The 26708-nt window shown below is 64.2% G+C and overlaps 3 protein-coding genes across 3 annotated transcripts; 1 reads left to right on the forward strand and 2 right to left on the reverse strand.

The window, feature by feature from the left end:
• Nucleotides 1-1812: 1812 nt before the first annotated feature.
• Nucleotides 1813-2681, forward strand: AMSG_05789 (uncharacterized protein; the record flags this gene model as incomplete). The annotated part of the gene is made up of 2 exons (XM_013901743.1): nucleotides 1813-1829; nucleotides 1889-2681. 2 exons carry the CDS (start codon nucleotides 1813-1815, stop codon nucleotides 2679-2681), a joined length of 810 nt encoding a protein of 269 aa, XP_013757197.1.
• Nucleotides 2678-10822, reverse strand: AMSG_05790 (uncharacterized protein). The gene has a single exon (XM_013901744.1). The coding sequence runs from the start codon at nucleotides 6532-6534 to the stop codon at nucleotides 3466-3468; it is 3069 nt and encodes a 1022-aa protein (XP_013757198.1). The 5' UTR covers nucleotides 6535-10822; the 3' UTR covers nucleotides 2678-3465.
• Nucleotides 10823-11947: 1125 nt separating this feature from the next.
• Nucleotides 11948-26032, reverse strand: AMSG_05791 (uncharacterized protein). The gene is made up of 4 exons (XM_013901745.1): nucleotides 25961-26032; nucleotides 22886-25841; nucleotides 13885-22849; nucleotides 11948-13843 (listed from the first exon to the last, which is right to left on the reverse strand). The coding sequence occupies exons 2-4, from the start codon at nucleotides 25679-25681 to the stop codon at nucleotides 11967-11969; spliced, it is 13638 nt and encodes a 4545-aa protein (XP_013757199.1). The 5' UTR covers nucleotides 25682-25841; nucleotides 25961-26032; the 3' UTR covers nucleotides 11948-11966.
• Between the last annotated feature and the right edge of the window lie 676 nt (nucleotides 26033-26708).

A 26708-nucleotide genomic window follows, 5' to 3' on the forward strand; every position in this document is an offset into this window, starting at 1 on the left:
ACGCGGAGCGTCGATGATGCGATCGGCGAGGTAGAAGAGGATGCGGCAAACGAGGCCGACATTGAGGCTGCGCGGGAAGAGGCAGATGCGGGACCGGCCGCGCGAGTCGACGTCGGCGCTGGTCGGCGAGTGGCGGCAAGTGATGAGGCCGCCAGCTCAGCACCCTTGGTCAGAGTGAAGCAGGCAGTCTTTTCGCGATAGGTGGTGGTGTAGGTGGAGGCGAGGCGGCCAAAGCCTGCGACGGCCGATGCCGAGTCCGAGGCGGCACGCGAGGCCTTGGACCGCGAGCGCGGCGGCGTTGCCCACGACGGGAACGGTGAGTCCCACGATGAGAGCGACATAAACGCCGGCAGGTTCTTGGACTCGGCAGCTTTGGCGCGAGCAGGTGAAGCGTGGATCCGGTCCATCATGGCGGCCTTGTCAGCGGAGCGCAGAGTGGAGACGAGCTGAAAGTAAGACGGCGCGCGCGACTGGTCAAGGTCCATCGAGGCCATGAGCGCAGCCGATGGCTTGTCAGTGGCAGAAGCGGCGGCAGCACGCCAGACGTGCGGCGTACCGCCAACTGATGCCCGGCGACCGAGCGGGTGGCGGTCGATGTGGCTGAGGCGATGAGCCCTAGCTGCCAGGTCGTGTGCGGCCGGGGCGCGGGGCGCGGCCGCATCGTCGAGAACCCGATCGACGTAGGCGAGGGTGCTATGTGGCGAGGGGTTTGCCAGCGAGCCATGCTCTTCAGGAGCGGAGCGGCGGCGAACAAGGGTCGGCACGCTGTACGCGGCATAGGCCGCGTCTCCGCGCGGGCGGCTGCGGGTGCGCGGCTCGATGGGCTCGAAAAGGTCGTCGATCGAGTACTCGGGGTTGAGCTCGGACTCGATAGGCGGCGCCGGCGGGCGTGGGAGTAGGACGCGCAGCAGGTGCCGCGGGTCGTCTGCGCCGGCGGCGGCAGCGGCGGCGGCAGCAGCAGCAGCCTCGTCCTCATCGGGCTCGAGAGTGATGGGCCCAGGCCCAGCGTTGAGCTTTGAGAGGACGGTGTGTGGGTCGATGGCGCCGATGGGCAGCTCGGCGGCAATGGCCGCGGCCGCGGCCGTGGCCTCGGCTTGGCGGGTGGTGCCCTCGCGAATGGGCGAGACGGCAAACTGCAGCTCGGCGAGACAGCGCGAGAAGGGCTTGACGACCCGGGCGTGCTTTGGCGTGGCCGTTGCCGACGCCGAGCCCGGAGCGGCAAATGACGAGAGCGACGACGGGGCAATACCAAGCGCGGTCATTCGCCGCTTCGCCGCAGGTGAGAGTCGTGATGCTGCTTGCATTGATGCCGAGATGTCGGATGAGCCCGGGTGTGGGCTTCGCCGCATGCCGGGTGGTGCGCGCGGGTGAGGTAGGTGGGCCGGTGGCGGGGAAGGCTGGGCAGGATCGACCGCCGTTAGCCAACGGTCTGCGGAAGGAGAGAGGAAACTGTAAAAAAACTCTATTTGTGATGACGACATGGAGGGCGACATGGAGGGCGACATGGAAGGCGATGGGACACGAGAGTGAGGCAAGTGGAAAGGGGGGGGGGGAGGAAGGGGGGGGGGGGGGTCGTAAGGCTTTGCGGTGGTGGTTTGGGGACTATGGGCAGTGGGGGCAGCGATGGCTTGGAGGGAGGAGGGAGGAGGGAGAGTTGGGGGTGATGCGCACATGTGCGGCTGTCAACAGCACCTGGATGTCACGTGGGCTTGGGCCAATGGCTTGGAGGTACCAAAACCGGGCGGCTTCACGGCCACTGGCAGAGAGGCGAGTAAGAAGACACCTCTTCTCGCGCAAGTACAGGTACAGACAATGATGAGCGAGAGGACGTACGCACAGGAGCGGAGTCCACTGGTGGCGGGCAAGGGCGTTGGGCCGGGGTGCAGAGCGGTGACGCGGCCGGCGACAAGGAGCCAACGCCTTCGCTGTGGCGCAAGGTACTGGCGGAGACGTTTGGCACGACGATGCTAGTGACGATTGGATGCGGGGCGCTGGCGTCGAACGGGGCGGGCCTCTCTACGCTTGTGCCTGCGTGGGCGTTCTCGGGCGTGGTCATGGCCATGATCATGTCGCTGGGTGGGATCTCGGGAGCGCACCTCAACCCCAACGTGAGTCTGGCGTGTGTGGTGCTGCAGACGCTGACGGTGGTGGAAGGCGTGGCGTTTATGGCGGCGCAGATGGTGGGCGGGGTGTTGGGCGCGGCGTTTCTGTGGCTTGTTCTTCCGCCGTCGACAGACCCAGGCATGCCTGATCTGGCAGTCTCGTGCACCCGACTTGCGCCGCGGATGCACGGATGGCAGGGCATGCTTGTAGAGGCGGTTGGCACGTGCCTGCTGGTCACGGTGGTGCTTGTGGCCGACGTCCATCGGCCGTCGAAGCGCGACTCGACGCTCTCGGGCCCGCAGGGTGTGATGCTTGCGCTGATGTCGATCATTCTGTTTGCTGGTCCGCTCACTGGCGCGGGCCTCAACTACGCACGTGTCTTTGGTCCTGCACTTATTTCTTCTGGCGATTGCTGGGACAACCACTGGCTATGGCCGGTTGGTGAGGCGCTTGGCACGCTGCTCGGCGTGGCGGTGGCGGTCACCATTGTGCCGGGGCTCTGGCGGCGGGTTCTTCCCACCAAGAAAGAGCCTGCGGTGGGGATGACCAACATGGCGTACGCCGCGACGCAGGCTTGATCGGGGGTAAAACAGTTTAGTGACGTGTCGACTTAGATCCGGCTGCCTATCGACGACCACTCCTCGTCCGAATTCTCGAGGACTCGCGGCTGCGAACCAACAAGCAGCGAAGCTGAGGCATCCAGCTGATCTGTGGAGAAGACCTTGGACCGGGACCAGGCCGCAAGCCGCTGCATGCCGGACATCTCGCGAGTGAGGACGACGCTTGACGAGTGGTCCGACGGGTCGGAGAGCTGGGCATTGGAGCGCGGGGCTCTCGGTGAGCCGAGAGCGGACGAGTCAGCCGAGGCAATGCTCGAATCTGAGACCTGAGCGGTCATGCCGGGCGATACGTTGAGGGCACGGAGAACGGTAGACTTGGTGAGGACCGCACCGGCCGGAGCAGCGTCGACCGAGCCGACGTCAGCGCGGCGCGCGCGGGCGCGCGCGGTGTCGTCCATGACAGGTGCGTGACGGGCGCCTCGGGTAAGTGCGTCGAGATCGCACTCGACGATGGCATCCGAGGCAGCGCTCATGGCGGTCGACGCAGCTGAGGTGAGGTGCGAGGCCTCCGCGTCTGAGCGAGCTGAGGCGATCGAGCGCGAGCGCATGGCAAAGAGAATGACGACAACGATGGCGGCGATGGCGACAACGACACCAGCGAGGATGGCCCAGCCAAAGTTTGTCTTGGCGCCAGAGCCAGATGCGCCGTTGAGCGGAATGCCGACCGGCGGGCCGGTGGCGAGCGAGACGGCCGAGGAGCCGGCCTCGAGCTCGGACGCGGCAGTGTAGCCGGCGGCAAGCGCTACGTCTCCGGTGAGAAGGAGGTCGAGAGCGCAGGCATCGATGAGCGCTTGCGTGCCGACAAACTGGGCGCAGGTGGCCGATGCCGAGTCGACTTGGTCTTGCGGCCAGGCTGAGAGCGAGAACTGCGCGGCGGCGGCCGGTGAGGGACCACAAGGTCGGCGGTGCCCGGTAGGGCGTCGTTTCTGGCGCGCCACGAGTTGACAAAGGTGCTCGAGTAGATGAAGGCGGTGTTGTCGGGCGAGCCAAGCGAGCCGTCGGAGGCCTTGATGTCATTGCTCTCATCGCCGTCGGGAGTGCCGAGGAGGCCGAAGATCTGACCCTGGGTAAAGGCCGGGATGACCGGACGGATGTACAAGTACTGGACGTTGTACGACGAGGCAAGGACGTTGACCTTGAGGCCGAATCCACCAGAGCCGATGTAGTCAACCTGGAGGCGGAGCGCGGCGGCTGCGTCGATAGCGCCGGACCAGCCGTAGCTGATGCGAACGGTGGCGCGGGCGGCATCGCCAACATCGAGTTCGCCGTCAAGCGGCGCGCCGGGAGCGACGGCTGCCGACGTGTCGAGCGTTTGCCACTCGGCGGCGCCAGGCAAGCGGAGGGCAATGCGCGGCCAGGCAATCGGGAGGCCAGGGGCCGGCGGGTCGGTGCGGATGATGGCAACGGCCGGGCGGCCGGCGAGCGAGACGCCAGCGCCGGCGTTAACGGCAGCAGAGCCAGCTGCGGCGATGCGGGTGGTGGCCGAGTAGTCACGAGTCCCGGTGAGGACAAAGTCGCCCGAGGCCTGGAACGACCAGTCGAGGCCATCGTACGAGCGGATGTGCGGGTCGCCGTAGGCAGCGGCAAGCGGAATGTCGGCGCAGGCGTAGGGATACGGCAGGACCGAGACCTCGTCGACAACAAGCGCGCCGGTGTGGAAGCGGTGCATGACGTAGACGGTAAGGGCAACAACAGGCTCGTCGTAGCGAACCGAGCCGGTGATCATGGAGGCTGCGGTAGTGCCAGGCTTGATGGCCACGTGCTTGCCGTAGTCCCACTCGCCCGACTCGAGCTCGGCGTCGATGTAGATGGACAAGTACGGGGCGTAGCCATCCGAGACGGCGTCGGTCGTCACCTGCGCCGCGATAAAGAACGCAGTCTGCGGAGACGCGAGCTCAACGCGCTGGCCAACAATGATGTCGTCGGACGAGTCGCTGTTAACCAGACTGAGTGCCGAACCGGTGTGGACAAGCTCGCCGCCCGAGTTGCCCATGTACGGCGCCCAGGTTCCGATCATGCCAGCCTCGACCGGGGCGAGCGGCTCGTCAAAGCTTGGGTTGGCGAGGATGTTGAAGCCCGACGTCGCAGGGTCCATGCACGTGCCGTCAGCCGTGGAGCGGGTAGGCACAACGGCAAGCTCGATGCCGCGAATGAAAGCGAGGTCGTCAGACGCGGTGTTGGAAACCATGAGAATAATCTCCTTGACGCCGGCGGGAACGCCGATGTCGAACCGGCCGGTGGCAATGTTGCCCGAGAGGGTGAGGCCCGGGAGCCATCCATCAAAGACGGCGGTGAGGACTACCGAGCTCCCGACCTTGGCTTCGTAGCCAATGGTGAGTACAGCGCGGCCAGCGTGGGAGAGGATAGGGTCTTCGACGTTGAAGGTGGCCGAGAGGGAGGTACCAGCAGTGATGGAGATGGCCGGGACATGTGAGAGCGGAGCGAGAGCATTGGCGCCGACAGCCCAATCAGCAGGCGCGTCGAGCGTGAGCTGGGCGGGCACGAGATTGAACGGCGCGGCGGCCGGATCGATCATATTCCACGACCGCTTGCCGCTGCCGCAGACGCCGGCCGAGCCGCAAAGCTGCGAGAGACGACGGAGGAGGACGCGGCCGCCATCGACGCCGTCGACGCCGACCATGCGAGTGGTGGCACAGCTAAGATCGGCGGTGACCGAGACAAGAGCGTTCGAGGCACAAGGCTTGCCCTCGGGAGTAATTCCGGTACCATCGGCGAGAATGAGACACGACGCGCCCCACGCGCAAGTTGCCGAGAAGCTGTCAAAGGTCGAGGCGGCCGATGCAGCAGCACCAGCTGAGCAGAGCTTGGCGGCGAGCGCGTGGTAGACCTCACCCGAGTTGGGCGCAACCTCCCATCCGCACGGAAGCTCGGAGAGCGGAGTCGGGTCCGCCGTCGCCGCATTGCAGTCAGTGCCGTAGTCGTCACCCTCAAAGACGGCGTACTCGTAGCAGCCGATCGAGGTGAGACCAGCAAGGGACGGCGGGTTGCGGGAGATGACGGCGTACGGCTCGCTGACGCCCAAAAGACGGGCACCCTGGTTGACGCCAGCGCACGATCCGCCGGGCACAAAGGTGACCGAGCCGGTGAGGCCGCCGCTAAGGTCGCACGAGGCGCAGGCCGCGGCCGCATCGCTGGGGGTGAGGACGAGGGATGCAGTGGCAGAGGCCGCAAGCTCGAGCGCAAGCGCAGGATCGGCGGTGATGACAAGCGACCTCTCGTTGGGGCTGACCTCGAGCTGGGCGCCGACAAGCGCAGCAGTAGCCGCAAATGATGAAGTGTCAAAAGCGTAAGGCATGCCCGCGTCGAGATCAAGGGTGATGACGATGGCAGCGGCGGCAGCGTCCGAGTAGGCGAGGTCAAAGCCGCGGACGTGTGCAAGAGAGAGGTCGACGAGAGCCGAGCCGTCGGTGGCGGCGGTGGCACGAAGGCCGAGGGAGAGCGCGGGCGCGGCGCGGGTGGCGACGATGCCCGGGTAGGTTGCCGGAGCGGCGGCGTGCCAGAGAGTGGCGGAGAGCGGCAGGTCTGGTGCGGTCGACGGAGCCCAGTCGTTAAGCGGAAGACGGAAGTCGGGCACAAGGTGGGCTCGAACAGTGATGACAAGCTCATTGTCGGCCGGATCGGCAGAGGCCGGGCGAACGATAAGCGGCGCGACCGGAGTGAGATCGAGCGAGCGCGCGTCCGGGGTAAGCGGGATGTCGGCGTCGACGATGCCCGCAAACGAGGCGGAGAGCACAGCCGACTCGAGGACCCAGGTCTCATCGATGTCGAGGGTGAGTGTAGCTGGCACCATTGTCCCGTGCGGGAGCGTGGCGGTCAAAGTCAGGTCGACTGACTCATAAGCGAGGACCGGGAAGAGGCGAGCGGCCGAGGCACTCGCGCATGTGGTGGAGATCTCGAGCGGGCGAGCGACAAGCGGGGTGATGGCGACCGAGTGGGCGGCGACGGCACCATGGGTGAGCGTCGGCGGGACGACTTCCGGCTGGCAGACCGGTGCGGTAGGGGCCAGTGAGCGAGCGCGGTAGGCGACGTCGAGCTCGATAGGAAGGACAAACGAGTCGCCGATGGGCACCGAGTCCGGCAAGGTAGCCACAAAGGTGCAGACAATGGCGTCGTGGGGGCTAGCGAGGCCAAGTCATAGCTGAAGAGGGTGGCCGAGGCCGAAGTCGGGACAAGGGCGCTGGCTGACTCGATGGGAGTGTCGTCGAGGTGGAGGACGCAGTCAACGGCAACGTAGTCGGGCTTGGCGACGGTAAAGACAAGGTCGTAGGCGGGTGCCAGCGGGTGCCAATCGATGGTCTTGTGCTCCGTCGTCGAGGTCCAGGTCAGGACGTCGCCGGCCTGGTAGGTGTCTAGCGCAACCGCCGAGTCGAGCGCCGGCTGCGAGATGCCGAGCGTCGGCGAGATGACGACCTGTGTGGGCGAGGTGCCTGCCACGGAGAGCACGTTGCTTGACGAGGCCGAAGTAGTGTAGGCGTACGAGGCAAAGAGCGCGACGTACGAGCCCTGGGCAGCGTCAGCATCAACGACGGTAGTGACGGTGATGGTGATGACGTCGCCGGGAGTCTCGGCATTGTTGGGGTTGTTGATGATGGCGTCGGGATGCGAGCCGTCGTAGAGCGGGATGGAGAGCATGCCCCACGAGGTGACCGGCGGGACATCAAGCGAGACGCCGTCGAGGGAAGTCGGCGAGCTGATGGAGGCCGAGCCCGAGATGATGGTGAGCGGGCCGCCGACACCGACGTAGAGGTGCGGGTTGTGGTTGACACCCTCGGGGAGGAAGATGCTGATCTGGAAAGTGAGTTCCTCTGAAGGCGCGACGTAGGGAAGGTCGTCAGTGCCAAGGCAGGCATCAACAATGTCGACAGCGACGACAGCGGCAGCGAGGGTCCGGTCAAGGGTGACTGGGTCGGGCGCGTAGGTTTGCAGGCAGCCAATGGCGGTGGGCGCCGGCGCAGCCGCAAACGTGCGCGCGGCCGTGTAGGTGACGACAGCGCCAGACGGCGCTGACTCGGCGATGACGCCAGGCAGCGCCAGGACTGAGATGTCACCCGGGTCGAGTCGCGGGTAGAGGAGAGTGACGATGTTGCCGTCGGTGGTGATGGACGACGGCGCTGGTCCGGAGCGGTGGGCGAGGTCGGCGACGTCAAAGGTGTGGTACTCGGGAATGGTGACAGGTGACACGGATGGCGACGTCGAAGGCCGGGGTGTGGCGAGCGATGGGGACCGAGACCGCGAGGTCGAGGGTGATGGTGTCGAGAGCGTCACCGATGATCGTCGGCGTCGACGAGAGGGCGACATCAACGTCAGGCTGAACAACGTCCAAGTGGTAGCGCGAGGTCACGCGCGCGCCTGACGACGTGATGGCACGGGCCCTGACCGAGACGCGGCTCGGAATGGTTTGCGGATCGGCGGAAGCGTCAAGCCAAAGAGTGACGACAAAAGAGATCTTGTCGCCGTCAGAAACAACGTTGTCGGGAGCATTGGTGAGCGAGCCGAGCTCGATGGTGGCGGCCGAGCCAGCAGCGTTGATGGTAGCTGACGCGCCAGACCAGGAGATGGTCGGCGGGTCCGGGGTGGGACAATCGATTCGATGACGAGGATGCCTGCGGCAGACGAGGCAAACTCAATTTGGGTGTCGGGCGAGACACCCTCAGGCAGGAGGATGTCGAGAGTGACGGTTGCCGACTCGCAGGGCGCAAGGTCAAATTTGCCAGACCGATCCGCGGCCTTGGCGGTAAAGTCAAACGAGGTCTCGCCGTCGCGCCAGGCGAACGACGGCGAGGCGATGGTGACCTGCGCGGCAGTGGACGAAGGAGAGACGCGGCGAGTGCTGAGCGGAGCAGCAGCAGTGCCGTCGTAGCCCGCGGGCGCTGCGGCGGGCGCAGCGCAAGTGGCGCCCGCGCTGACCGAGTCGATGACATAGGCGTCAAACGAGACGATGGCAATCGAGTTGCCGGGCAGAGCGTGAATGATGAGGCCAGGCGAAGCCGAGTCAAACAGATGGTCGTCGGCGGCGAGCGTGTAGGCGAGTGGCGAGCCCGCGGCGTCGGTGACGGTCAGCGAGAGGCCGCATGGGAGCGGACGACGCGAGAAGCAGGTGTCGTCCAGGTCAACAACAACGGTCAGGTCGTGAGCAACGCCTGATTGAGTGTTGGCGTAGGCGAGGGCAAAGCGGACAGTGTCGCCGCCGTCAACGTTCTTGGTGGGAGCGGCAACAGGCGTGGCGAGCGCCGAGGTAATGGTCATCGAGGTGGGCGCACCCGATGCAGAGGTACAAAAGTCAACGTCAAAGGCGTCGAGCCACGCAGATGCATCGCAGGAGGAGCAAGTAGCGGCAGCGGCAGGGTTCGAGGCGGCGATGAGCGAGGCGGCGGCAAGCGAGACAAGCGGCTGGCGAATGGCAGCCTTGGATGGGTCCGAGGTAACAAAGATGCCGTTCTCGACTGCAGTGGCCGTGGCCGAGGCGACGGCGAGGTCGGGCGAGAGGTGATCATCAGCAATGAACGAGCAGCGGATGACAATCTCGCGGGTGACCGACTGCGGGTCCGAGTGTGAGGGGAACGACCAGGAGAGCGAGTTGGCAGCGCCGTCGACGGCAAAGACCGGGGCACCGAGGACGTCGGTGGCGGTCGAGTCGGGCGCCGGGGCGCAGGACCCGGCCGGCGGAAACGTGCTGGGAGCAGCATGGTTGTAAACGGTACCGGTCACATCGTGGCGCGGGGCAGGAAGTGCGAGCGAGATGTCAAGCGAGGCCTCGTCAGACGAGATGAGCATGTAGCGGAGCTCGTAGGTGATGGCGTGGCCAAGGTCGGCGATGGCGAGGGTCGAGGTCGGGACGGCAGCGCCATCGACGCCGACGGTCTCGAGGACGATGGCCTTGGGCTTGATGGGGCGGCCGGTGGCCGCAGCCGCGGTGATGGGCACGCCCGAAGGGATGATGTCACCCCGCCAGATCGAGTCGGCGGCAATGGCGTCGCCGGTGACAAGCGTGGGGTCGGTAGTGACGCGAGTGTCGGTGAAGGCCTCGTTGACGTTAGCAAACGAGATGAGCGACGCCGACTCGCAGCCGTGGAGCTCGCCGGGGACAGCGCGGTGGGTCGTCATCGAGCCATCCGTCTCAGGGCGAGCATCAAAGCCGACCGACGACATGTCGTAGACAAGCGAGATCGGCGCAGGCGAGCCCGAGTTGGCGTCGGGGGCGGTGAGCAGGCCGTCATTGTTGGGCGTGGTGCCATCGGCAAGGACGAGCTCAAGGACCTCGATGTTGTTGATGGAAAAGTCTCGGACATGACGTTCGAGGTTGTCCACGCCACAAGATCGCGCGGGGTGAGCCACTTGGCGCCGGCGGCAAGCGACTGTGGGTAGTCGGACTCGATGGGCACGGCCATCGAGGCGAGCATCGGCCGAAGTTCGACGTCAATGGTGTGGACCGACGGCGGGCGGGTGACGCTGGCGCCGGTTGCCGTATCGGTGAGCGTGTAGCTCGAGAGCGAGACAGTAAAGGTAGCAAAGCGCGGACCGCCGACGACCGGCGCCTGGCCATTGACCGGATCGAGCACAGGCGTCACTCCGTCGGCCTCAAACTCGGGCGCCATGAATGGCGCCGTCATCGTGATCGTCGCGTCGGGCGTGAGCGCACCCGCACCGCTGTCGCCAGCAAAGGTGAGCGTGCCGCCGAAGCGAGCGGTCTCGAGCGTGAGGTTGAAGGCCGAGGTCTGGCACGTCGCCGTGCCGATCTCGCACTCGCCGCCGACGTCAAAGAGCGCGGTGGCTGTGGGGTAGCCGACAGTGACCGCCAGCGATGAGGCGTCGAGCTCAAAGCCGGTTGGGACGGCCAGATCGATCTTCATCCCGTTGGGGTGGCACGTTCCGGTCGCCATCACCGGGCCGGCGACAAACGAGGTCGTCACCGCGAGGTCGGCTCCGAGCACCGTTGGGATGAGCGCGGCTGAGGTCACGAGGATGAGCGCAAGCGCGCGCACGGGAAAGGAAGAAGGAAAAAACATAGTTGACTTGATCAAACGAACAGCTTGTACTGAAGGTGCACAAAGGCTCTTGTCTTTGGAAGAAAAGAGGGTACTACAACATGTTGAGAAGAACGCGACGCGAAAATCGCTTCGGCTTTAATCTGCAGCCCACTCGAGCGGGTGTTGCGTTTGCGGACAGGTTGGTACGTTCGCCGGATTTTGTGCGATGGCGGTCTGCCGAGCGTCTGGGGAAAGGGCTGTCAGGGCGAGGATAGCTCCCACTACGGCTGTATAGTGTAGTTGGCTGAAGTAGGAGAAATGAAGAAGGCTCGGGTGTGTTGGGGAGCCGCGGGGAGTGCAAATCGCCGTGGGTGGGGGCAAAAAGGACAGCGGGTAAAATATTTGTTCTGTTCCATGCGGATGATTGTCAAATTGGCAGCCAGAGCACAAGGTGCGGATGACGGGACGTCGTTCTCCGGCGGCCCAGGAGATGAGTACGGAGCGCAACGAGGTATTAGGGAGTTGTACAGCAGATGAACGTGGTTGGCAAGGTTGCCAGCGGGCCGATTGCAGATTGCGCATTGCAAAGAGCTTTGAAGCGCGTGGAGAACCTGCGCAAGGCTTGCGCACTCGCAAAGCCTCCAAGCTGAAACCTGACGCTGCACTCTGTCCGGTTGGGGGTCAGATCAACTACAATGAGACTGAACAAGGCACTTAGATGCGCTTGAGTCGATGTAGGGCGGCATACAAGCGCGCGAGCGCGTCGCACGCAGGTCGGCCGAGTCTGTGTCACGGTGGTGCCCCATGGGCTAAAACAATGAATTCTATATAAATATATGTAAACGTGACTGTACATATATATATTTTGTGTCAAATTGATTATTTTGAAAGTTGTGCTGTTTTTCAGCAACAAATATATAAAAGTAATATTTTGTCGCGTTTGGGGTGGAAATATGCCTGTTTTTTGTAAGGAGGCTGTGAGACCAAACTGAATGCAGCATCGTTGACTCGCTATTGTTGCCGGCAGCATTGTCAGCACACCAGAGATCCTCGCCTTACCCTCAAAACACTCTAACGAGGCCCACCCCGCTGCCCTACGGACTTTCCAGCACTCCTACATCACCAACCTGCAGCTACAAACAAGGACGTTATGCAGCTTCCGCTGCCACGCCATCTACATGCTGACTTGTCTCCACAGCTGGCTGCTGGGCACAAAAAAATGTATGATCATCCTGCCACAGCAGATGTGGTTTAGTTAGTTCAACGTCGGCTCGTCTTCAGTCACGTCGGCGACAACAGGCGCAAAGCCGCGTGCCGCAAGGAGAGGAAGCGTGCCGTCAGCCTCGTCATCAACGCCACTGACACCGATCGACCACCGCCCGCCCCGGAGCATTTTGCGCCGCTCCCGGAGAACAGCGGCATCGAGCGAGCGTCCACGGACTGCAAGGACCGCGGTCGAGAGCCACTGGCCCCAGAACGCGATGCCCCAGAGCGCAACGACTGCCAGCGGCCCGTGCCCGCGGAGGAGGAAGAGCGCCACGCCGCCGACAATTGCCGACACCGTGGTGGTAACCACTGCATGAAGGGCGAGCACACGCCGCTGCCCGCCCTGCACAACGTTCCACACTGGGGCCACGAGCTCGCCGGCCGCCGCGATGGTCCACAGCCCGAGCGAGACGGAGATCGAGACCGCGGCCTGCGACCGCCCGCCGAGCACCGCCGCCGAGACTGCTGCGCCAAAGGTGAGCAGGTATCCGAGCCCAGCCACGGCCTTGCTCGCTGTGTCCGGCGAGTCCAGCGCTAGGTGCGCGCCAGTCATGACCACAACCACCCGTGTCCGCACCGTGTCTAGCACGAGGCCGAGCGCAAGAAGCACGAGGCTTGTCGCCACCACCACCACGCCGGCTCCACTCCGCAGCGCGTTGGCAAGCGCAGGCACAACAAGGACAAACATCGCGAGGCCAAGCAGAGCACGCGCGAGGCGCGCCACAACAGACGCACCCACGAACCGCCGTCGCGCGAGCACGTGCGACGCTGCCGCAAGGCCTGCCCCAACGCACGCCGCCGACGCAAGCCCGGCCGCCACGTTCCGCCACATCGTGTCTTGCTTGGGCGCTGGCGACACAGCCGCGCACTGCACTCCACCGAGGTTCGCCACAGCCTGGTACGCCGCCGCAACAGCGTCCACCGTCGTCGGCGACCACTCTGCAAGCCGCGCCCGCGAGACAAGCGCAAAGACCACAAACCGCGCCCACCCGAACCGGTCGCCAAACACCTGGTTGAGTCCGTAGTCTAGCCCGCGCTCGGCAAACACAAACCCGCACAGTGTCGCAATCGCGCACACGCATGCAGAGCCCAGCACAAAGCCCATCAGGCTCACGCTAAACGCCCCACCCGCCCCGCCACCGTCGCCACCAAGCACAAGCGGTCCGTACGGGACGCACGCAAGCCCGTCGCGACTCTGCTGAGCGCTCACCGCGCCCACAACCCGCCATTGCGCTGCCGCCGCGCACGATTCGAGCTCCGGCGCATCTGTGCACGGGCCGCCAAACAGCGCATCCGCACGGAGCTGCCGCGCCGTGCACTGCGACGACGCGTAGCACGTCCACGAGCATCCATCGTCGCCACAGTACTCCAGCCGCATCGCTCCGCCGGCGTTGCTCACAACGCGCGCCTCCTCCACAACAGCCCGCGACGGCTCCCCGTTCGCCACGTTGACAAGCTCCAGCCGCGAGCCAGACCCGGCAGGCTCAAACACAATTGTCGGCAGCGTGAGCGCCGCGGCGCCAACAAATGCGTCGTCAGTCGACGCTACCGTCGACATCCCGCTCCCGACAGCCGTAATTGCCACCCGGGAGAACAACGCACTACCCGGCCGCCCGACCGTCACGTCCACAGCCTTGGCACCAGACGGCCGAGTCACCTCGACCTGCTCGCCCACAGCACGTACCACCGCCCGTGCGCTGCCACTCGCCGCGCTCGTGTTGAACACCGTCGCGTCGACAGTCACCGCAACATCATCGTCGCCGCCCCACACCGTCGTCGCAGGCACGTTACGCTGCTCCGCGCTCGTCGAGCCGAGCGCAACATCGCAGCCGCTTCCCTGAATCGACACCGCCGTCCGCATCGCAGCTGTGTCGATCGCCTCAAGTTAAACGCAGCGCCGCCCGCACCAGCAGTGCAGTGCACATCGGCCTTGCTCGCCGCTGCAAACACGCCGAGTGCAACGGTAGCCCGCGATGTCTTCCGCGCGCCAACCTCAAACACTGACCCGTCCTCGCGGGTCACATACAGCTCGGCCTCCTCGCCAACAGCAAGCTTGGCCTCTGACCACACAGCTGTATCGCTGAGCGAGATCCGCGCGCCTTCGGTCGTCACGTTCACCACTGCAGCACTCACCTCAGCCGCAATCCCAGCCACGCTCACGTTCGTTGCCGTCATCTCCACGTATGACACGCCAAAGAGGCCGGCACCGCATCCTTGCGCCGACGCGGCCGCTGCTGAGCTCACGCCGAGCTCGCCCACAACCACATCGATCACAACAAGCGACGGCATCGCGTTCTTAGCCACGCCCTCGGCAGACACGACACAGTGATGGTCCACGTCCACCGCTTTGCCGGCGTCCATAAACACCCGCGTCGTCTCACCCACAAGCCACACAGGCGCCGTCGCCGAAACAATCGCCCCAGACTGCGCCAGCACATCGCCTCCAGCAATCACAAGCGGGAACGTAAACTCGGCAGGAAGGATGCTTGTATGCGGCGCGAGCAACACGAGCGCAGTCTCCAGTCCGTCAGGTGCAGGTGCGTCTGCAACACGCACCGTGGTGCCCGGCGCGCTGCTCGCGTCGAGGACAAGCACGTCAACGTGCTGCAGCGTCAGCCGCAGCCCACCAACAATCACCCGCCCGTATCCGCCGTAGCCTAGGTCGTGCACGCTCACGTCGTAAGACGCCGACGTGGAAGGCAGCGCCGGAAGGTGCAGCACAACCGTGCCGTTGCCTCCGTACACTCCATGGACAGCAACTGACATTGGCTCGTCCACCGCAGCGAGTGCAATGTCCAACACCCAATCCTTGGCCACTTCGCCCGGGTGGCTGGCAGACGCGGCAGCAAACGTGCTCTCGGACGAGACCGGAAGCTGCACAACCTCGATCACCTCCTTGCCGGCAAGGTCAAAGTCGAGATGCCCACCCACAGGTGTCGTCACGTTGATCGTCCGCGGCGAGCCGCCAAAGTAGCCGGCCAGCCACGGATATGTCGACATGTCTGGCGTCCCGCCGAGTAGCGACATCGCGTCGTCCGTCGTTAGCTGCGAGACAACAAGTGTCGGCTCAGGCCGCCCGAACCCACACGGCACCACTGAGTCACCCTCAAGCAGCGACGGTGAGAGCGAGTCCATCACAGGCGGCGCCCAGAACACAACAACGTCGGCAGCTCCATCAGCGCCCACAGCCACACGCGTCGGCGAGTCCAGTGGGCCTACAAAGTTGGCAAAGTCCACCCCCTCTCCGAGATCCACCTCGAGCGGTGCCGAAGCTCCAGACACCAGGTAGTCCAGCAAGTCAATGCCATTTCCAAGTGATGCGCTCAATGCCACGTTCTGCACCTTGGCCCCGAGCACGCCGTCCCTCCCACCGCCGGTTGTGATGTTCATCACATATTGGCTGGCGACAGCAGAGTACGCCAGCTGACATGCCGGCAGCCCATCGGTACCCGCTGGCACTCCGTTCGCCGCTGCAAGGCCCATCGTCCATGCTGTCGCCGCTGTCGGCGGCCGGAGCAAAACGCCCGATTGCGGCTCTGCCATGCAAACCCGGTGCGACGCAAAGTCGAACCACTGGTCCGGAGCACTCGCGCCCGTCGCACTCGCAAGCGTCAGCGACCCACCGCTCGCTGTTCCCACAAACACCGGCGCCGCAATCGCCGCCAGCGGATGCTTGTTCGACCCGGCAGTCCCAAACGTCACGTCAATCGTCCCGTTCGCCACAACAGCTGCAGACGACGACGCCATCACAAGCTTGGCAGCGCCGGCAGACGTGTACAGCACCTCGGTAGACTCGCTGGCCATCACATGCTCGGCTGCAGTGCTGCCCACTCCAAAGTCGACACGCGCACGCGCCACGCCAACCATCTCCACACTGAACGAGCTTCCGCTGCCTGCAGCCGGCGTCACCTCGATGAGGCCGTCCGACACCGCGTAGCTCATCGTCCGTGCATCGTCGCCACCACGCACGTGCACAAACACAGTTCGGTCACTGGCGTCCTCGTTGAACACCCGCACCTTACATCCATACCCGTCGAGCTTCTCGCCGCCGTTGCCGAGCACAATGTTGTGGAACCCGCTGCCGCGCGGATACACCGTCAGTGTCGAGCTCTCATCACACCCGCGCAGGTCGTACGTCAGCTCATGCTCGGCGCTCGCACCCACGCCCATCACGTTGACATTCGTCCCCGCCACAGGCGTCGCCACGTACACCATCGTCTCACGCTGCGCATCAGACGCATGCATCTCCACGTTGAGTACCTGAATGTCTGCATAGTCCACAGCCCGCGACGGTCCGCTGCCAAAGTGACCCACAACGTTCGTTGCCTGCACATCGGCCATCAGTCCGTCGCTCGCCAGCGTCACGTTGAACACATTGTCCACACCGCCGTTGCCGTCCACAGACAGCATCGACACAATGCCGGCAAGGTCTGGCACAAGGAACACATCGTCCGCATCACCACCAGCCACACTCGACGCCGCCAGCGGCGACATCGCCACACCGTCGCTACTTGGCTTCCACTCGAGAACGTCGTCCTCGTCACCAAGCGACGCAGTCAGCGCCACGTTGTCCACACCGAGTCCCACAATACCGTCGACACCACCGCCGGTCGTCACGCTCATTACGTACCGTGACGGCTGTCCGCCGTATGCCAGCTGGCACGCCGGCAGCCCATCGGTCGCCGCGGGAACACCCGCTGCAGCCGCAAGCTCCACCGCCCACGCCGTCGGCTTGACCGTCGGCCGCATCGGCGTTGCCGTCTTGGCCTCTGCCTCGCACACCCGGTGCGACGCAAAGTTGAACCACTGGTCCGGGGCACTCGCGCCCGTCGCACTTGCAAGCGTCAGCGACCCACCGCTCGCTGTTCCCACAAACACCGGCGCCGCAATCGCCGCCAGCGGATGCTTGTTCGACCCGGCAGTCCCAAACGTCACGTCAATCGTTCCGTTCGCCACAACAGCTGCAGACGACGACGCCATCACAAGCTTGGCAGCGCCGGCAGACGTGTACAGCACCTCAGTTGTCGCGTGGACCATCTTGTGCTCCGCGACAGTGCTACCTACGCCAAAGTGGACAAGCGCGCGAGCAACAGGTCCGTTGAACACAATCTGCATTCCGTCTGTCTTGCCTGACGCATCTGTCACATGAACGCCGCTGTCAGACACAGCATACTTGAGCGCACGCTTGTCCTGCGCTGCATGGACATGGACCGTCACGTCGGCCTTGGCCTCATTGACAATCTCGATATCACACTCATAGTCGATGAGCGAGTGGGCTCCGTTGCCCAGGAGCACAGAGTGGCTCCCCTCGCCCTGCACGGTCACAACCAGCTTTGACTCCTTGGTGCATCCGCGCAGATCGTAGGTTAGCACCGAGCTGGGCGCACCACCAATGCCAACCAGGTTGACATTGGTACCTGCCACCGGTGCCGCCACATACAGACCAACAGACTTCTTGCTCGCCGAAGCATGCACGTTGACGTTGAGCGTTTGGATGTTGCCAAATCCGACACCGCGCGATGGGGCCGAGTCAAAGCCGCCGAGGACAAAGTCGGCCATGATGTCCGCAAACGTCGCATCCTTGGCAAGCGTGACACTGAGGCTGTTGGCATCGCCACCAGCTCCGTTGACCGTGACCAGCGAGCCGAGAGCCGCGAGGTCAGCAACCTCAAACTTGTCGTCGCCGTCGCCACCGTGAGCAGACGTCTCGGTCCCGGCCGGCACTGCAGCAACCGTAAAGGTTGTCGCCTGCGACGCCGAGCCCTTCAGCCGCAGCCGCGAGAACACACCCTCGTTACCAAGAGCCACAGAGAGCTCGTTCTTGCCGAGCAGCACCGTCGACGACTCGATCCGCACGCTCTCTGTCACAACCTCCACCGCAAGCGTGTCGCCTCCAGATCCAGAGACCGTCACCGCATGCCCGCCGTATGCTGCCAAACTGCCTGATATTGTCACGTTGTTCGCAGTCGACACCGTCACCGCCACCGGACACACCGCGCCTTCGATACCGATCGACGCCCGTTCCACAGGCTCGGTGAGGCTCACACTCCCGCAGGTCTTGCCCAGTGAGGCACCGGCACCGCTGGCCGCGCTCACCTTGAGTCCACTCGCCACATACGTCGGTGTCCCGCTCGCCGGCGCGTGATACGCCATCGGAAGCTCGACATGGGCGGTGGCGACCGACGGCAGCGCAACAGGTGTCGAAGACCGCGGCACCACCCGGAAGGCGCCGTTTGTGGATCCAGCAAACGTCACAACCTTGGCTGACACTGATGGCACGCCACGGGTCGGCAGCGCCTTACCCACCGGCTGGCCAGGCACCACAAAGGCAAACCAGATCATGCCGTTGCCGGCATCGTCAATGGTGTACGTCGGCAGCTCACCACTCGCCAGCATCATGCCGCTCGTCGTAGAGTCGACCAGCCCGAGGTTGATCGCTCCCGCACCCGAAGAGACTGCAGGCACAGACTGCGGATTAAACTTGTGCGTAAAGAGCGTCGTCGACCCGTCCCAGTGGACGACGGTCCAGCATTTGTGGACCACAATGAGGTGCACACATGCTCGGATGCCCAGCCCGTACTTGAATGTCAGCACAATGCCGCCGTCGAGCGAGTGCATCAGGTTGCCGTGCTTCACCAGCCGCGCAATCTGGTCAAAAGTGATGACCTCGCCACCGTTCGGGTTGTTGAGCCGGACTGAGACGTCGATCTGGAGCCCGGCGTAGCCGTAGCCCTTGAAGATAAAGACGCCGACCGAGACCTCGCCGGTCATCGACGCGGTAAAGATGAGCGGGTAGTGCGGCGAGCCGTCCGGGTTGGTGTACGTCACGCCCAAGCCGCGGAACAAGTACGACGGGTTCTTGTAGTGGATCGACTCGTAGACCGCATCGTAAGTGAGAGAGACCTCACCGACCGAGACTGTGAGCGCAGCCTTAAAGTCTAGCGAGAGCACAACGTGCGGGAACGGCCAGATCGGGATGGGGAAATGCATACCAAGAGCGAGCGTGGCGTCCGGAATGGTGACACCCACAATGGCAAAGTTGGTTCCCATCATCATGTCAAGGAGCTTCTCCACCGGATCATGCAGGATGTTGTACTCGATGCCGAACGAGCCCGAGGTCGTCACGCCCGACACAAACGAGGCAATCTCCTTCTCGTGAGCCTGCGCAACTGCCGAGTTGTACAGAATCTGCTTGGTCTTGGGTGGGAGGTAGCTGTCGGGTACGAGGACTGGCTTGTGAAGCGCAAGCTCAAACGAGCCGAGCAGTTTGCTCACACCGCAGCCCTCGACGCCGAGCGATGAGAGCTCGTCAGCAACGGCGACAACGTCCATGATCCGTGCGTACGTCCGGACCGCCGCCACAAGATCGTTGATGTTGCAGTCTGACGTGAGTTCACAAAAGTACCGTGCCACACGAAGGGCGTTAAAGTTGGAGCCAAAGATCTTGGACATGCCCGGAATCGGCTTGAGGAGCACGCCTTTGGGGCCAAAGACCTTGTTGAGCGGATCGAGGATCTTGGTAACGTGGCCCATCATGGCGTCGATGTACTTGACAAGCATGGTGCCGAGGCACATCTCGACGTCGTTGAGCGCGAGCTTGGTCGGCGTGGTTGACGTCTGCCCGGCCTTGACGTTAAACTCGTACCCGGCCTTGAACGAGGCCTCGTAGTGGATGAACGCGGTAAGCGCCTCCTGTGGCGTGGTGTGCGCGAGGTCGGCAATGAGTGGACCGGCGCCAAGGAGGCCGCTACCGCCCAACTGAGCCGAAATGTCGATGTCGACGTCAGCCTTGGGCTGAAGCGTCAGCGCGAGCGTGCCCTTGAGGTACGTCTCCGCCGGCGTGGTGATAAGCTCAAAGCCAAGCGGACCAAGCCCTCCGACCAGCTGACAACCGGATGGCATGTCGAGGTCGACGGTCGACGAGAAGGCCGGCTCGACCGGGAGCGTGACCGAGACGCCGTGAACCGCCGAGTAAACGAGCGCAATGGAAAAAGTCCAGTCGGCCTCGAGCTGGGCGTTGCACTGGATGTCAAGGTCGAGCAGGCCATGCGCGCCCCAGTCTGAGTTAACCGAGAACAGCGGACGGAGTGCCGAGTTGCCAAACTCGATCGACCAGGTGTAGCTGCGAGCCTGCGCATCGTGGGCGACGGTGACCGGCTGCGCCAGGTGCGGGAGGTGCGCGTTGAGCGCGCCGGTCACAATCTCGACCACAATCTCGTCGACAGTTGTCGAGACCGGAATGCCCGCGAGCTTGTCAACGAGGTCGACCGAGATCTGGTGGATGATCTGCGAGGCAACGGCCGGCCCGGTGATGACCGCGAGCTCGCCATCAAAGAGCGTGGCGAGTTTCTTGTCGATAAACGCGATTGCCTTGGAGCCAATGATCGAGTCTGGACCAAACATTTGTGCCCGAAGCTTGGCGATCTCGCTTGAGAACGAGGAGAAAAAGGTGCCAGGATGCGAAAAGAACTCGGCCATCCACGACCGCGAGAGCACCGACTCGAGGTTGGACACAAAGTCGGCGCACTTTGCGTCCGAAGCCGTCGCAGATGACGGCTCGGCCAGGTTCGGCACTTCCACAGAAATCTCACACTGTGACGTGTCTACAAACGGAAACGTGACCGTCGCTTCAAAGCCGGCCGAGCCGCCGAGGACGACCCCGGTGCCCGGCGAGGCGGCGAGAGTGGCGGGTGCCGTCTCTCCCACCGCATCTGTAGCCGCCAGCCATGCCCGCGACTTTGCCACCTGCGCAGAGAACGGACCAAACTGCAGTTTGAGCTGGCCGTCGTCACTGCCACCGGCAGACGCCCGCACGTACGTCTCGTCCTTGTTGAGCGAGATCTGGATCGGCCCAGACTCGGGGAAGGTGACGTCGAGAACAAGCGCAACTTCGACCTTGGCCGACACCGCAAGGTTGTTCGATGTCGACACGCCCGCGGCAAGCTCGCCTCCACCGTGGAACAGCTGGGTGTCCATCACCGACGCGTCGGTGTACGAGTACGAGTAGGCCGTAAACGTGAGCGGGAGCTGGAACATGTCGTGCGCAAGCGTGACGTCAGAGCACACCGGCCCAACTTGGTAGTGGAACGCGTCGGCCATAAACGAGCAGAACAGCGCAACCGACATTGGTTCGCCGTGATCGCACACCGCTGCCACCGTGTCGTCGTACATGGGCAACAGCTTGCCGAGGACCCGGCCAAACGGCGAGTGCTTCATCGGGGCAAGCGGGGCTTGGACGCTGGGGTCGGCCTTGACGTCGGCCAGAAAGTCGACGCCGGCCTTGAGCAGCTCGCACATCGACGCGTCCTTGGACATCATGCCCTTGAGCATGCGGATCAACGCATCGTCGCCAGACCACGTCGCCGTCGCCTCAGCTTGCAGGTTCTCCTTAAACTGCTCAAACGCAGCGCCAGAGGCCAGGTCGCCCGAGTCAGACACGCCAAGGTTGATGGTGAGGTGTGGGAGGCCGGGCACTGGCGCGTCGAGCGCGTCGATGTGCATGTCACCAACGACTGCAGAGCCAGAAACATCGGCCTCGAGTGTAAAGGTGGAGAAGAGCGAGCTCGTCGTCGTCCCGGCCTTGAGCGCCGTAGCGGTTGTGAGCCACGGCGAGGCCGCAGTGAGAACCAGCGACGCCGATGTCTCCGCCGTCACCGACCCGACCTCGAGCCCGAGCGGGCCGAGCGTTCCGGTTGTTGCCTCTGCCTCGAACGACGTAGCAGCAGAGAGGCCAACCACAAGCTCCTTCACCACCGACCGCGACTGGCTCATCACTGGTGCGGCGTACTCGAGGCCAGGCACCGTGATGTTCGAAATCGAGAGCGAGTACGGGATGACCAGGTGTTGAGTCTCCGGGTTGATTGCCGCGTTGATAGCAATCTCCACTTGCGGCGAGCCCGGGTTGAGCACTGGGTCGGGTGCCACAACACCGACGCCGAGCACGCCAGCGAGCTCGACGTCGGTGATCTGCGACAGCAGCGCGTGCATGAGCTGCTCCGACACTAGCGCACCGGGCGCGAGATGAATGTACTGCGCCACCTCAACCGACTTGGGTGGGACGTCAGGCTCGACAGACCGCACAACAAACTGCGCGTGGAGCTGGAAGCCACCGCCGGTGGCAGGCACCCGCGCGGTGGAAAAGTCCTCGATTGCTGACCCGTTAACAAACGCAGTCTCGATCGAGATGTTGCGCGCCGATCGCAGCGGCGCGCATCCGTGGATGATGCCGACCTCGGCTTGCACAAACGCGTCGACGCGGGCTTGCGCGCTGGACGCAGGCAGCTCGACGTTGATCGGCCCAGCCTTCATCGTCGACGCCACCGACGAGGTAGTTCCGTCAAAGAGCGTCGCGTTAAAGCCGAGCTTGAAAGCAGTTCCAGGCAGGACGCCCGAGAAGTACGCTGCCCAGCCCGGCACGTTCGGCACACACGACGGCAGGCTCAGCGCCTCGACCTCGATAGACGACGGAAGGTGGACGAGCGAGTTGATACCTGACTGGGCAAGGAGGACAACCAGGTCGTCCCACCGTCCAAAAACGGGCACCGACGACTCTGTCCAAGTCGTTGTGTACGGCGAGAGCACGTGACTCTTGCTCTTGGCCTTCATCGAGAACGATTTCACCACTCCCGGCACCGCCGGCTTGAGCGAAAACACTGCACAGCTCTGTCCGTCCTGCGAGAAGACGCTGCTCACGCTCGGTGCCACAAAGTCACGGACCCGGAGGCCGGCCTTGCCGGCATAGGTGCATCCAGCAAGTCCGGCTTCGGCCGTCGCAAGCAGCGACCTCGCCAGGTTGCCAGTGTTGAGCGCCTCAAACGAGAACGAGCACTCGACGGTTGGCAGCGACGGCGCGTTGACGCCAATCGCGTAGTTCTCGGTGTGTGCTGCAATTGGCGCGTCCACACACACGGTCGCGTACATGAGCTCCGGCTCAAGGTCACCAGCCCAGGTGAGCTTGGCCAGAATCGGCTCGAGCGCCGCAGCAACCGAGTCGAGCGCGTCGACGCCCTTGTTCACCAGAGGGAGCGGGAATGAGCCGGCTCCAGAGCCAAAGCTGGCAACCGACGAGAGCGTGTTCGACAGCGCCGCTATGATGTCCTTGGGTGCCGTGGCAGAGAGCGTCGGAAGGAGGGAGGCCACAGGGCCCGAGCCGTGGAGTGAGGCGCTGGCAAGCACGGCCTTGGGCGGAAAGTGGGGGTAGCCGACCACATTGACGGCCGCGTCCGACGAGAGCGGCACGGTCCCGTTGACCAGGTTTGCATTGTCCATTGCCGCGAGGTCGCTGTCCTCGATCGTCACACGCATCGACGCCATCGAGCCCGACAGCCCGTCTGTCTTGGCATCGCACTTGACCGAGAGACTCGAGCTGGTCGGGAGGTCGAGCTTAAGATGCATCGAGCCGTCGGTCACCGCCGCGGCCGACATCTGCCAGCTCGCTGGCGCTGCAAAATGCGCCACACGTGCTGTGCCGCTGACTGCCAGCGTCACGCTGCTTGGAGCTGCAGTCGAGAGTTCAAGCTCCGAAGTGAGGAGTAGGTGCAGCGGAACCCGCGAGAGGTCCACCACTCCGGCCCACGGGGCGGCCTCGGTCTGAATCCGCGTTTCAGCCCGCCAAACGCTCGCCACACTGACTGCCAACTGAGGCGCGCCAGCAGTGCCGGTCAGCTCGACGGTGACTTGCGCACCGAGCCCACCCGGCGCGGCGTCGAGCGCCGCCGCCACCACCGCCACCATGTCCTTGGCGTCGTGCGCATGCTTGCCAGCCACAGCATTCTCGAGTGCCTCGAGGACAGAGAGCATGGACGCGCCAAGAACCAGGCTCGTCGGCCCAATCTCGCTCGTAGCCCACGCGTGATTTCCAGCGGTGGCCAGCTCGGTCGAGGCCGCCGAGAGCGAAGAAGCCAGCGCCGACGCACCGGCCGACGAAACCCTCACCTTGTTGGTTGCAACCTTGCCCTGCGCTAGCGAGGCCCAGGAAAAGCCACCGGCGGAAGAGGCGTCAGTCGAGAGCGAGACGCTCTCGACTTGAAGGCCCCCATTTGTGCATGCAACGTCGGCAGCCGTGTAGAGCGCGGCACCAGTCGGGTCAGTCGAGACCAGATCCACCGCGCGTGCCCGGATAGAGGTGTAGACCTTGGGCGCATGCTTCCACGCAGGCGCACCACTGTACACCAGATCCATTGTACCCGCGAGGTAGACCGACTGCTGCGCGAGCGTGAGCTGCGAGACGGTGGTGACAAAGCCGGGCGCACCAAAGCCGGCGACGGCAGGCACAGATGCAGTTAGCGCCGCAGCACCCGCTGCAAACGTGGCGTTAAGATGATGAGTGCAGGTTGCCGGGAGCGGGGCGGAGAGGCTCCGTCCAGCGAGCACAACTTCCAGAGTCGGCACGACTGTCGTCTCGCCGGCCAACGGAGCACGGAACTGAAGATAGCAATGCTCCAACTGCGAGGCGGCGCAGACGGTCCGCGTGTGCGGGCCGGTAAACCACGCCCAGAATCCGTTGAAACTTGGCGTCAGCGTTGCCGCTAGGTACGCATCCACCAGACCATCAACGCCAGACGCAGGCACAAGACGAGTGTTGATAAATTCGGCAAGCATTGGCGCAAGCGATGGCGTGGCCGTCAGCGCCTCGCCCACCTGCGCGGCAATGGCGGCCACATCGCTGGCATTGCCGGTCAGCGCTGCGTCCGGCAGCGCCACGCCACCCAGCGACGAGCCGTCAAAGACGGGCGCGAGCGGAACAACCCGCTGCGCATCGGCGCCCGAGCCAATCATGACTGATGCCACAGAGCCCGAGAACCGGACTTGGAGGCCGCGGCCCATGCCGAGGAGGAGCTCAGGCGAGAGCTCAACAATGGCGGTCGGCCACGCCGGCGCCAGTGCGTCGAGCGAGGTGGCAGCGCGCAAGACAATGCCAACCTTGTCTCCGACCGCGACCGTGGTGGCGGAGACTGAGACCGGAATGATCGACGTCGCCGAGACCGCAAAGACCGAGTCAAGCGTCGAGACGACGGCAGCAGCATCGGCTCCGGTTCCGGTCTGCGTAATCGCAGACGCAAGAGTTGACTCGAGAAGGACCGAGCAGCCGCCCACGAGGCACTCGGCGTGCGCGGCGTAGATGGTCGCGCCGGGCACAGTCTCCGACGCCGAGCGGACGAGCTCGCCGCTCGCCACCACGACCGGGGCACCAACGCCCGTGGACACGAATCCAGCGCGGAGCGAGGCAAAGAGCGTCAGCGGGGTATCCATCCACGACGGAATGGTGTCCGAAGGCACCTGCGCCAAGGCATTGGCCACGATGGTCGCAGTAGACGCCGCGACCGCACCTGAAGACGTTGGCGTCGTCGCGTGGATGAGAACAAGCGGAAGTTGGCCGTCGGTCGGGTGAGTGTCGACGATAAGGACCTTGCCCGTTGCTCCGCTGGTGCCCGTCAGCTCGAGCTTGCCGTGGAAGGGCAGCTCGAGCTCGGCGAGGTACGCCAGCGGCATGGTCGTGAGCGGGAGCGAGGCCGTCATCTCCAGCTTGCCGCTAACGGTAAAGACAGCGTCTGGTGCCGAAGCCAGTGCCATCGACACGGTCACCGTCAGTGTGTGGCTGACGGTGAGACCGGTCATCGACCCGCTCTCCGACGACGCTGACACCGAAGCCGCCCACGACGCCGAAGTCACGTGCGCCGATGCCAGAGACGCAGGCACTGCCATGGACAGCGAGGCGACCGGGCTAGGGGACAGCGTTACATCGAGCTGGGTCAATTCGTTGTTGCCTGCGCTTGGTGCACAGGCAGCGTGGTTGGCGACGGCCTTGGCAAGGCCGCCGGTCACCGTTGCCGCGCCCGGAAACGCATCGGGGCGCGGGGGGAGTCTGTTCTCACGCAAGCTCCTAGTGAGTCTCCCGCCACCCACCTGTTGCCCCACCACAATATCCTTTGCGCTCCCTGCCTCCCCCTCCTTGCACTCGTCGCCTCCCCAAGGACGACGTACTTGTTGCTAGACCGATGACGGCCCGGCACAGGGGTGGTGGGAGCGGACGGCTGCCATCCTGGGCAGTCGCCGCTACAGCCACCGCGAGCACCGCCACAAGTCCCAGGAGGACAGGCGAGCACCCACGCATGAGGAACACAATCGAGAAAACCAAGTTTGCGGCTGCTTGGTGTTGCTACTTGCTGTGCTTAGAGTGCGGTGTGGCCGTGCGTGCGTGTGACTCAAGCAGCCTGGGTGGGTGGTAGCGGGAGGCGGCGGCTCGTTCCACAGCCGGGAAAAGTTGAGAAGAGACCGCCACGGCATGTGACCTGTGAAATTGGGTGCTCCAAGCTCGCGTGTGCCACGTGACCCGGCTCGGCCGGCCAAAGGCCGCCGGGTCAATGAGGAGCTTTATGTGTCCAAGGTTGGTGGCAGTGCTGCTTTGCGCTGCAGCCGCTGGCCAGAGCCACTCCTGGCGTGATAAGGGAGGTAGCAGCTGACCGCTTAAGCTCGGGAGGGACGCGGGATGATGGCGCCACCAAGAGCGAGCCAGGCTGCAATGAGAATGAGGCCGCCGATCGGGGTGATGGCGCCGAGTTTGCGGATGCCGGTGACGACGAGAAGGTAGAGCGAGCCGGAGAAGAGAGTGGTTCCGGTAAGGACCAGCCGCAGCGGCCAAACCAGGGCAACCGGGTTAGCAACTGGCGCCACCGCGAGGAACAGCAGCATAAAGACCGAGTACGTGTGGTACCGCACCGCAGTGTCCCAT

This window comes from Thecamonas trahens (assembly GCF_000142905.1).
Source record: "Thecamonas trahens ATCC 50062 unplaced genomic scaffold supercont1.27, whole genome shotgun sequence".
In the NCBI taxonomy this organism is placed as follows: Eukaryota; order Apusomonadida; family Apusomonadidae; genus Thecamonas; species Thecamonas trahens.